Source organism: Lachnellula hyalina (genome assembly GCF_007821495.1).
Source record: "Lachnellula hyalina strain CBS 185.66 chromosome Unknown contig00166, whole genome shotgun sequence".
Lineage (NCBI taxonomy): Eukaryota > Fungi > Ascomycota > Leotiomycetes > Helotiales > Lachnaceae > Lachnellula > Lachnellula hyalina.
The window spans coordinates 55775-67995 of NW_022157280.1; the positions used below are offsets into that span (position 1 = coordinate 55775).

The 12221-nt window shown below is 47.4% G+C and overlaps 2 protein-coding genes across 2 annotated transcripts; one reads left to right on the forward strand and one right to left on the reverse strand.

Annotated features, from left to right (window-relative positions):
• Nucleotides 1–2120: 2120 nt before the first annotated feature.
• axeA (Acetylxylan esterase A) lies at nucleotides 2121–3095 on the reverse strand (the record flags this gene model as incomplete). Its single annotated transcript, XM_031152781.1, has 1 exon — nucleotides 2121–3095. One exon carries the CDS (start codon nucleotides 3093–3095, stop codon nucleotides 2121–2123), a length of 975 nt encoding a protein of 324 aa, XP_031002482.1.
• Nucleotides 3096–8245: 5150 nt separating this feature from the next.
• LHYA1_G007857 (uncharacterized protein) lies at nucleotides 8246–9265 on the forward strand (the record flags this gene model as incomplete). Its single annotated transcript, XM_031152782.1, has 2 exons — nucleotides 8246–8666; nucleotides 8715–9265. The coding sequence occupies 2 exons, from the start codon at nucleotides 8246–8248 to the stop codon at nucleotides 9263–9265; spliced, it is 972 nt and encodes a 323-aa protein (XP_031002483.1).
• Nucleotides 9266–12221: the final 2956 nt, after the last annotated feature.

Sequence of the window (12221 nt, forward strand, 5' to 3'; positions counted from 1 at the left end):
GAAGTCTACTTTGATCGTTCATTCATGGTAGTCACATGTTAGACCTCGTCGTAGCTACTGTTGTATGGGAAAATCGCGAATGCATTATCGCGCTGCCCAGTCAGTAGAAGGTGGAGAAGAGGCTTGAAAGTCTTCTTTATATGTCAACATGCCAAGTTCGTTAGGATATTCTCTGCATGGTGATCCACTGTGCCCCCTGTTAAATCCTAGTACCTGATTACAGTAAAAGGTACCTGAAAATTAGCGAATGGCGGCTATAACTTCAGGGTCCGTCCTAATATAGTAGTTTCACCTACAGCGGATAATTCGCTGCAATGGAATCCTTCTCTAGGACCCGGTAGTAGGGTAATGTGACACTAAAGATAATTAACATCAACAAAAGGGGAAGTCTAATCCTGAGGCGATATTGGCTCCATAATCAGATATTGAACCCCACGAACAAGGCTCGGATTTAATGAACGATAGGGCTTATCAAAACGTCTTGAAGAATAAAGCTTTAACCCTAGAAGTCAATATAAGATTTAATATAGAATACCGTCAAACAATATAGGAGTTAATCATCTCTCCGGGAGTGCCGAAGTTCAAAAGACCCAGCTCTCGCACGGGTACACTACATATCCGGTCATTTAAATTTCTCACCAACACGAGCTGCGAAAGTGGCCTGTCGTGATATGCTTCAATGAGGTTTGTATGAGCGACCCGCACCCGTAACACGACTTGAGCTGTAAGCATTGCGCCTCTCATAAGCATCAGCATTGGCATCAGCTATACGTGTCGCTTAAGCCACAACACTGTACTACATTGGCATTATTGGCCATGAAGTATCCAAAGTCGTATAGGAGTAAGCTTCAGCTAAGGATGCGGTGTTAGGCAATCAATATGTTGCCGTTTCATATTCTCTTTTCTATCATCAGCTTAGTTAACCCAGTTGACGAAATTGCCACTCGTGTTCAGGTGCGTATTTAAAGCCCATACATAGGCTCCTCAGAAACTTCTCTACCAAACTCACATCACTACTCGAAAATTCCATACCATAATCTTCTCACCCAAGTACTTCCAGTATCTATCTCAAAATGCAGTTCTCTACCCTCGTCACCGTTGCCTTTGGCCTCATCAGCACCATGACCGTCTCTGCTCTTCCAAACAATCCTACGGTCCTCGAAGTCCGCCAGACGACTTGCAATCCAGGACAATCCTATTGCCAAGTCTGCCAGCCTCATACCGATGGCTTCCCACCAAACTGCAAAGTAGGGTTTCTGCTAGCACTGTTACAGCGTTGTTCGAACTTGAAAGCTAACATCTTAAAGGGAGTTTGTAATGCCGACGGAACTGCGATTACGGTTACCAAGCAATGCCCAACCGTATGTGCGACCGAATGCGAGTTTGACAGTTGCCCATTGGTCTGCGTTTAAGTTGAATGAATGCGGAGTTATAATGCTGTTTGTAATGGCGCTAGTAGAGTGGAGAAAAGTTATTCAAAGTGGAGTCTGGTAGCAAGATAATATAACATTTCTGGAGCTCAAAATTAATTCCTTTGTACTTGACCTATATGAGTGCTCTCTTAGCCGCTTTCTTAAGAACTTTTATTTTGACGATGGATGACTTTAACTATTCAAACACTCCCACCGTTCCATATTGCCATAAGATGCAAGTTCATCAAACGGTCTGTTCATTATGGTTTCAAGGTCCTCAAGTGAGACATCTTCAAGAGCCAACTCTTTTGCATCAACTCAAGTGAATGGTACATTGATGTTGTCTGACTTGTCCTTCTCGTAAATCTTTTTGAAAAGTCTTATTACTTTTCTTCGCTTAATCTGATGTTCTCGTGGAATTGTATCTTTGGTATCTAGAAACGAACTTTCATCATAATATTTCAGTAAAGAGAATAGAAACTAGGTGGGAAAAGGACCAATCAATAGGATAGATATGTGAATCTCAAAGTTCAGTGTTTATAAATGAACAGGTATACCAATCATGGCTAGCACGCGAATTTGCTTTCCGCCCGAAGCTCGCCCTAGGTATGTACAACCATTGAAATCTTCAATATATACACAGGTATGTGGTCCGTGAATGAACAAAACGTAGTCGAATGTGCTTGTCAGCATATTGACAAGGACGCATTATGTCGAAAAGAGATAGTCATACGCAGGTCTGGAATAACATCCCGTTCCCCGACACTGCAAGTCAAACCAGTCGATTACCACAGACTCATTTGTCTGGATGTTATGCGTCACACCAGTAGCATTGGTTGCGTGGAACGTATCCCCGTAAATATAAGTCGTCCAAGTGCTATCAGGGTAATTCGAGAGTGTCTGAACAGGAGTGCTCGGAAGGCCTAGCACGGCAGTCCACTCCTTTATCTCCTCAGCCAAGTTCTGCGGATACAAAGTGGTATCAGCAGTTCCGTGAAAGACCTGCATCTTTGGCCGGAAACCAGTATAACTGGGATAAGCGGCCTTCACAATGGCCTCCCATTGCGCGCCGGATTTGATGATTGTGCCAGTGGCACAGTCATTGCTCCAGACATCATAGCCATTTCCAGCAAAACAACCAAACGCAACACCTGCCCATGCACTCCCGGCTGCAAAGACATCCGGGTAGGAGCCCAGAAGCACGTTCGTCATCATAGCGCCCGAGGATGTACCCATGGAGAACACACGGGTGGGATCCGCGTTGTAATTCTGCAACACATAGTTGACCATACTGACAATGCCTTGAGAATCCCCACCGCCATTGTGGGTAAGTGTTTGGTTTGAGGACACGTCCCAGCACTTGTCGGCGGTGTTTGGGGAGTCGGGGAAAATCATAATGTAGCCATAGGTGTCGGCCAGTGTTGCGAGCTGCGTGCCAGTGAAGGCATCCTGCGCTGAGCCATGGCACCAGTGTGGGTTGACTAGAATGGGGGGCTTTGCTTGGAGAGTCGAGGGGACGTATAGGTAGAACCCCACATTCGTAGGATTAGGACTGAATGAGGAGTCTGGGATTTGGGTGAGGTTATTTGCAGCCCCGTTAACAGCAGGGATACCCGAGAGAATTGCTAGAGTGAGGGTGAAGATACCCTCAAGGACATGGAGGGTTGAGTGAAGATTGAGCATTATGAGAAGACGAAATTTGTACTCAAGTGAAACACGAATTGAGAGAACAAACCTGGACAGACATTTCAATTATAATATACAGGTGTCGTAGCGTTCAGCCTATAACTTCACTGAAAATAAATTTCGCTGATCTACGTTCCGTTGGTCAGGATGGGGTAAGGGCAAAAAGGATGGAGGAATTATCCGTCATTTGATTGAACTTTGGCCAAGGCAGAACGCATTCGCTTAATTTAAAGAGGAAGAGGGGAAGCTCACATGACCGTCCCTTCCATAGTACCATTGTTGTAGCACTTTTATAGAATAACAGATTTCGGTCTCCGATTCTTTAATGGCAATCTGCTATAACATCCTTGGCAGTCGATGAGACATGCAATTAGCAAATCCTGTATTACATGACCAGTTTATATAAACAACACTCGTAACTGCTGCGAATATAAAGCAGTAATTGAGCTATAAACAGCTACTGTTTCTTTCCTTAACGCGTATAGTCAAGAGAGTAACAAAGATAGAGTTACTCGCCATAATATTTTCGGCGGTTCTACCTTAGTAATATGTAGATTGGCATAATGTTACAGTGGGGAAGTTGGCTGACTTGCAGGTATAGAATAGGAATCCAATGTGCGCTCATTACTTGATATTATCTTGCCACGCTCTATTCATTCATCCGTTTCGTTCCTATATGTGAGCGTCACTTGAGGTACCAGAATTTGAGTGAAACACTCTTGTATTCTAATTTTTGGTTCGTGACTACTATCAGCCATGATTTCATGTCTTCCATCATATCGTAATGCCATAACCCCATGTGTGAAGTTAGGCCAGCCCAGCTTCGACTTGCAAAATGCAATCTCAACTGGTCAGAGCAATTAAAAAAAAAAAAAACTCGTACAAAATTGACCAGGTTCGTGAGACCCGATGCTAAGATCATTCCAAGGCGAATACGCCCAATGTCAGAAAAGAAAGAGTATATTCGTACATGAAGAGGGAAATGTATGGTGATCTGGAAGAACCATATCTTTTCATCTTCCGTCAAAATCGATGCGCATCACATTTAGCGAACACGAGTCTCCTGGCGGCATTTTCCCTTGTCGCAAGAATTGTCGAACCAACCCAAGCGAACATCGTCCATCCACCAGATCTTAGGTTGAGAGGCAACAGTAACGTTCATACGGATCTTCGTCAGATCACTAAAGGTATCGTCCAGTGTGACTGGTGTAAGAACACAGTCGACAAGGGGGGGACAAGCTGGCACAGCGATATCTTGGGTGGTAAATGGAACATCCTTGCCGGTGGCAGAATCCTTGTGGAAACCGGTAAATGTGAACTCGCAGTCAGGTCCTCTCGAGTCACAGCCAAGTGCAGCACCGTAGAAGTTGAAGTCGAAGCACCCAGTAGTGCCACGATCACCACCTGCGAAATCTGCAGAGTATCCGAATTCCTTGGTATTAGGTCCGTGGGGTCCATTGACATCAGTGCCGCTAATGTTGAAATTTGGAACGAACTGGAGTAGCAGAGGGGCGGACTCTGGAAGATATGGGTCGGTTGGTGGTGGAACAACAAGGAAGCCGTTGGAGAAGTCGAATTTGTCGTAAGGGTTGAATAACGGCATGGGTTGGATAGTGTTTGGGTCAATTCCCTTGCCGACAGTAAGTGGAGGCAGGTCATCAAACTGAGAAAGTCAGCAAGCAATTCAAGGATGAGGATATAAATAAATACTTACGTTCAAGGTGAAATCACCAGTCAATCCGCATGAGGAGGTGTCAGTCGGAGCGGCAGAAGCAGCGGTGGAGGTTGCATTCGAAGTTTCATAAGCTGAACTTGAGATTTGACTAGTAGATTGGGCGGCCGAAGAAGCGACTGAGGAGGTACCATTCGAACTCTCAGAAACCGAACTTGGGACTTGGCTTGAAGATTGAGAGAGGGAAGAAACGATTGTGGAAGTGGCATTCAGAGTCGCAGAAGCTGAGCTTGAGAATGTGCTAGAAGAATGATAGACGGAATACGGAAGAATGACTGTGGTACTGCTCGAACCGGTTGTGGGGACAGCACCGACACTGCTCTCGGTGGAAACGCTTGAGGGGCCGCTGGTTGAGTTAGGTCCAATGGGCGCTGAGGTATATACCGTCGAAAAAGAAGCCGAGGTTGGAGATGCGTAAACACTAGAGGCTGAGCCGTTTGCTGTGGGGCTTGAACTTGAGATGGTCGAGTTGCCATAAGAAGCAGCAGCCGAGGAACCACCGTCTGTACTGCTTGGTTTGCTTGTGGTATAGGCCTCCACAGAGTGAGAGAATGAAGTATCTTGACCACCGTTAGCAGAAGCTGACGCATCGGCATCCGTTGAGGTGTAAACAGGGGTAACACTTGTAGGGGTTGCCTCGAATCCAGACTCGGCTGCCAAGCTGGTCAATTGGCTCACCGAGTGCGGCGAGTAAATGTCATAGCTGGAACTAGGAACGAAATTGAGTGATGATAGGCTGGTTACACCAAAACCAGACTGGGATGCGAGAATTGTTCCCACGGTCCCAGTAGCCCCAGAAGCAATCGATACAGTCGAAGATTTGTTCCATCCTCCAGGTCCAAAGTCAGTGAAAGTCAGGCTACTTCCAGCAGAGTACGTAGACTTAGCAGAAAAGGTGTCTGTCAAGGTGGTCTCCTCGCTTGTTGTGATAGTTGTGTGGGAATACACAGTGGTGGTTGGTTCGACAGAGCTTGAAGACACAACAATGCCAGGGGCGGTAGGGATAGACTCAACAGAGCTTGAAGGCACAACAGTGCTCGGAACGGTGTAGATGGGCTCGACGGTGATCGTTACAACGCCTGTCAAGTAAACTGTTGAGTCGGAGGAGTCTGGAGTTTGACCATCCAAGTACTGAGTTGTGCCATTCTGGACATAGTAGCTGATAACGCGTGGGGAAGACGAGGCCTGGCCATATGGGGCGGTAACAACAGTGTGCTCGGTGACCGTGACAACGATTGGAGAAGCAACGGCGGCGCCGTGATCGCTATCCGAAACAGGATTTGTGTGGGTCTCGGAAGCAGTTGTGGTTGTGTAGAAGGTGCTGATGGCCGTCAAAGTTCTTGTTGGGTTTGAGAGTTGGACGGTAGTGTGCTCGGTAATGTACACAGTGGAGATCGAGGACACATCGTGCACTGTAACGGTAGAGGTGGAGGGTGTAGCGGTCAAGAAGACGGTGCTGATACTAGGAGCGCAGGTATCGGCGGGGTCGAGACTTGAAGATATCAGCATTGATCAGATTGAGGCACGAGTCAACTTACTTGGGAGAAGGAGCTGCTGCTGCGACGGCAGCAAGACACCACACGCCGGCGAGGGTGTTCAAGGCTTGGCTGCGCATCTTGATGATGGATTGAATGTCAATGTCTATTTATCGTGATAGAACCAAAGTTGATTGTAAAGACCGTGGGGAAGAGGACCTCTGGAGGGGAGCAGTCGACGATGTTCTGGACGTCGCAACGGCTGAGGATCCCAAAAGAATGTATGCAGAGTAGAAGAAACAGTCAACGAGCGACGAAAAGGTTGGTTGAAAGGAAGGAAGTTGGAAGTTGAAAAATTGAATGTGTGGGAGGAAAAGTGGAAAATCTCCGTTTGCTTGCTTGTTGACGCGAGTACAGTAAACAGACAAAAATGGCCGATGAGCCGAGTCTTGCATTCACCCACCGCCCCTTATCCTTTCTATGAACACGCGGTGAAGAGGAAGCAGAATGAGCATAAGAGGAAGGTAATGGACCACTGCTTCAAAGATCGGACGTAGGACTGGATAATTTGTCGTTTGCCCCTTCCTTTCGTCATGGTGCACTTGACTTGTAGTCCAGAGCGTGGCACAGACTTGGCAGAACAATCTACGAAAGGGCGATCGATAGAAGGAAATTTAGAAAGCGAGGGAAGACAATTAATACTTCCATTTCTGTTCCTTTGCTGCCACCTCTCTTTTATTATCAATCGCGTTGATGGCTCGTAGCTATTCCGCCCCCCCGAGAGAAATGATAGAGGCAGAAAGACGGCTTCCTTCCCTTGAATGCTACCTGCATGCTCTACAAACCAGCCGGGGACTTGCATGAAAAAGAAGTGTTGTCCTCCCGTCAAGTCGGCGTTTCATCCCAAGACAGGTACCCGGCCGTGGAAATTTGACAGTTCAACGGCATGGGACGAGAGAGCTCATGTGGCATTTGTTGAGATTAGAGCCCATATACTTCGCAGGACATCTTCTGACCATGCATTTGAGCATGGCGTGGCATGGCGTGGCATGGCATAGCATGGCATGTAAGTTGAATGCTAGTCCCATATGCACTTTCCCGTTATCCGTGTACATCAACTTGGCATGAGCAAGGTGCGTACAGCTTCCATTAGGATTCTGTTGATCGGACGGTGGTTCAAGTATTTAGAACTCACATCGTGTAGCTATAGCCCTACCAAGGACAACTTGGCTGTCCAACGTTAGCAAAAGCAGCGTGGGTCTTGCAATGAAACGGTAGTACGACAGTGTGATAATCCCACGTTACTCACCCACACAAGGGCAATCTCCATGTGCTTCCAAGCTATAGGAAATTATACCAGTACCACGGAAGATCAAGAAAGGAGCAGCGCTCGATCAACGGCTATTCAAGGCCCTTCGCACACCATCGTTGGAGAAAGTATGAATGACTGATCGCATTCGATTCGAAAAATGAAATTTGTTACTGAGATTCAAGACTGGAATGGAAACCTGGCCTCAACACACGACTGTCACGATGCTTCAATGGCACGCGTCGAGGATTAGGCTACAGGATTCCGAGATGACCACGAACAGCAGGCAACGTAGAGAAGCATGTACTCGTATTCAGGAAAACACAGTTCATCAAGATCTTCAAAAGTGATGGCCAATATGAGGACTAAGATGAAGCTGCTTCCATTCCACAGAAGGAGAAACAAACATGTTTCACTGAAGTTAAAGTGTCGTCAAAATATAGTGAGATCCACATTGCTTGCCTCCCCAGGAAAGTGGCGCTCCAGGGCAGATTAGGTTACAATGTGGCTAGAGCATCCGCAAGCAACCCTGAAAATCATCTGAGCTCGATCAGTGACGCCATCGCCTTATCACCTTAACATCAACAGCTTCATTTCCTCTGAACCTATCACACTCTCTTCACCCTCGAAAATGCCATCTTCAACGAATGCAACAAATACAAACAATCCCACCAACCGCACCACCACCCTCCAACCACTCCGTCGTATCGTCTCTGCATCCTACCTCTACCCCTTCAAAGGAATCTACTTCTTCCTCACCCACCGCGATTTCTACCCACTCTTCGGCCGCCGTCTCATCCCCCTAACCATAACCTCAATCGTCGTCCTAGGCCTCCTCTTCACCTTCACATATCTCCCACAAGCCGCTTTTCTGTTGATATTCCACGGCCCTACTGCCTGGGTCAATGCCGCGTTCTTGGTGCTCGGCGAGGCGCAGGTGGTGATTGCGTTGCTGTTCGAGGCTTTGTTGGTTGATGAGACGTTGGTGGATGTTTTTGATGTTGGTTTTCTTCCTCTCCTCCCTTTCCAACCCCTCGCAAGTTCAAGTGCAAGTTCACATTTACCCAAGGTACATATGCTAACAACATCTCTGTAAACAGGCAACACTGATCCACAACCACCTCACCCACCTCATATCCCCCACCCGCATCCTCCACCTAGACACAACCCCGCTATCCCCACCCCGCAGCCCCGTGAATTCCCTCGGCCCCCCTACAACCTCCTGCATCTACTCCCCCTTCTCCCTAACCCTCCTCCTCCAATTCATCATCCTCCTCCCCTAAACCTCATCCCCATCATCGGGACCCCCGCCTTCATCATCCTCACAGGCGCCAAAGCTGGTCCCCTACACCACTACCGGTATTTCAAGCTTCTGGGATTGAACAAGAAGGAGCGAAAGGCGGAGGTTCGGCGCAGGAGGTTGCGGTATACTTGGTTTGGCAGTGTGGCGTTGGTGTTGCAGTTGGTGCCGGTGTTGTCCATGTTTTTTCTGCTTACGACGGCTTGTGGGTCTGCGCTTTGGGTTGTGGAGTTGGAGGGGAGGAAGAGGGAGAGCGAGAGGATGGGCGGGGAAGTGCGAGTAGGGGACCACCCGGACGAAATTGGGGATGAAGAGGTGCCACCACCGCCTTATACCGATGATCCTGTCTAGATGGATGGCCTGTGAGAATTAATGTGCTTTTCACCCTTAGATCTCGAGTCGTATGAGGCTTTAGCGATAAAACATAGATGTTATAATTACTATAAAATATCTTCAAACCTCTTATTTCCCTATAGTATAGCTATGATTTCCTTATACTCTTGAGAAAATCTACTAAACATGTTTTTATACCAGTAGTTTGAATAGTACGATTTACATGGTAAACTAGAAGGGTAAGCCTTGATCGCATCATTTCGTATAAAGCTACAAAATATAGGAAGGATGTAAGGATACTGGTTATTTCGATCCTTATTAATCGAATGTCTCTATAGCTAGTAATTACAATAGAAGTCTACGCCGAGCACACTCTTAAGCCTGGCTGATAGACGCGTGTCGGCAGCAGGTTCGGAATCCCTGACGGACCTGGCATCCGCATCCGCAACTACATCTGCAGCATCGCATCGCTATCCGGAAGTCCCGATACCATCGAAGCAGCGCGATCCACACTCATATCTCCTCTAGTACGTAACCCGCAACCCGTAACCCGTAACCCGTAACCCGTAACCCGTCTGGCTTTAGATTTGCATTGTATGTTGTAAAAGCGGAACAAGTATTATATATCGGATAAGTAAAGTTTCTTTAGGAGTATTAAGTTTAGTTGTTTAGATATAGGCGCGAGGGGAAGAAAAGAAAGGAAAGGAAAGGAAAGGAAAGGAAGAGAAGGGAATCCTTATGATATTCAATCAGGTAACTACTGCTTGTTTGTTCCGCAACACGACATGTTCATATCGATTTAGTTGAATGAGATGTTAATGGAAAGTGCTAGATGAAATTTTGAAATGAGATGAGATGAGATGAGCTGTACTTTTTGACTAAGGTCAAGTCGTGAACAACTACGAACTTATCATCCACTTGACTAAAAATTAAGTGAAAGTTATTCGCCCCGGCCTAATGAATGCCGAGACGATTCAAGAGGATTCAATGCACGAACGGAAAGTGACGAATGTCGAATAGAAATGCAATAGAGATGGCAAAACAAAACAAAACTGGTATTCGCGAATTATGTACCCTGCCCGACCATACAGATCCGTGACGCCGCCCAGAATTTTACCATCTAATACAGCCCATCCTGATACCCCGCCATATATACGCCGTGAGTAATTCTTGTACAATGCCCTTCGCGTCAACCTCATATTCTCCCAACACCTAACCGGTCCAACTCCTCATCACTAACCATGTGCCCTATACTGCTCATTGAACTCACAGTCTTCTGACTAGCATTTCGCGTGAGGTTCTGCTGCAATTTACTTGAAGGCGGCGGCGCATACATACGCACAGGATGACGATTCCCCAATATAGGACTCTCGCGTTGGAACTCCGAGCTTAAAATACGGTCTGGTTTGAGGAGGTTGGGTTCTGGCGTCGTCATTCCCTGTCGGATCAGATGACCCAGGGAACTTTGGCTTATCAGTGGTTGACCCGGTGATGGCGATGCGACGGGGATGTTCTGGTAATCTCTTTCTATATCGCGGTCCTGAGATCGGGTTGGTAAGCTCAGGGGCATGGGCTCAACTGGGAAGCTGGGATATGGTTGCTCTGCTGGTGATCGGATGCTCTCATTGTCGACTGGAAAGCCCATCGTGTCTCTCGTAGTTTGTGGGGTTAAAAACATTGGGACGCTGATACCAGGTGGGGCATCAAAGGATTCTTCGGCTGTTTGGGGCGAAATGTTGAATGTTGTGGCTGTAGGGCGGAGGCCATGGGGGCTAATGGGGGAGACAATGTTATTTTGGTGTTCTGTGTCTATACGACCTAGTGATTCTCGGCTAGCTGTTGGAGTGTTCTCCCCGTACATTTGAAGGAAGTGTTCTGATTCGAAGTGGCTATCCCTTTGGCCGGGTAAAGCGTAGGGGCTTGTCTGTCCGCCGTGCCATTCTCCAGGTACCGAAGATGGACTCCTTTCTTCGATATGTCTATCCTGTAAGTACGGACTTGTCGATCCGCCTTGGCTTGGTGGAGGATACGGAATTGCCTCTGAGCCGTGTCTCTCTAACGAGTATGGGCTCAATTCTCCCCCTCTCATATCAGCGCGCGAGTAAGGACTTGTACCGGGCGTAGAGAGTGGCAGTGGTAGTAGGCTAGAATTGCTATCGTGGTGGCCTTGAATGGGTGAGTGTGTGAAAGGAACACCGCTGAATGCTGAGTTCACTCCTGCGTAGCTTGTCCTTTCGGCCGTCGAACGTTTCTCTTGCATGTCCAGGGCCTTCCTCTTCTTCTTCCTTCCTCGGAGACATAATGCCAACAAAACTGCAAGCAAAGAAAGGACTGCGACTCCACCAACTGTTCCACCAATTATTGGTCCAACGGGGATTTTGTTTGATGCCTTCGCGGTGCTTGTCGGCGTCGATGATGCAGAGCTCGAGGTGGTAGAGGTAGGTTGGTTACTTGGATAAGCGGTCGAGGTGACATATGTTGTAGCAGTAACAGGTTTAGAGGTCGCAACGGTGAGCTGGTTGGGAGATCCTTGTTGTTGGCCACCTCCTCCACCTCCTCCCCCACCTTGTCTTCTTTGGTTCATCTTGACTGTCGTTTATACGCAGACGAGAGCAATTGACCTTCTTCCTGGTTATAATAACAGGGTAGACGAAGGATTGCGAGCAGTATACAGGTAACAACAGAAATCGGAAAACAAGAACAAAAAAAAAAAAGGAAATAGAAAGAGAGTGGGAGATGAGCAAAGACATGCAACAAGACGAACAACACGAATCCAGATGGAGAATGATTGCGTAGTCGGCGCATGGAGGCGGCATTGAGGCTCTCCAGCCAGACTCCAGGCTCTCTAGGGCTGGGTCACCTCAGCCACGACGAGTTTCGGGTAAGGATTTAGGGATGGGGATCAAACTGGCAGACGAGATGTGGGATAATTTTTTCCATTTTCCGCGCGTTCTATTGCATTGACACGCGGTTA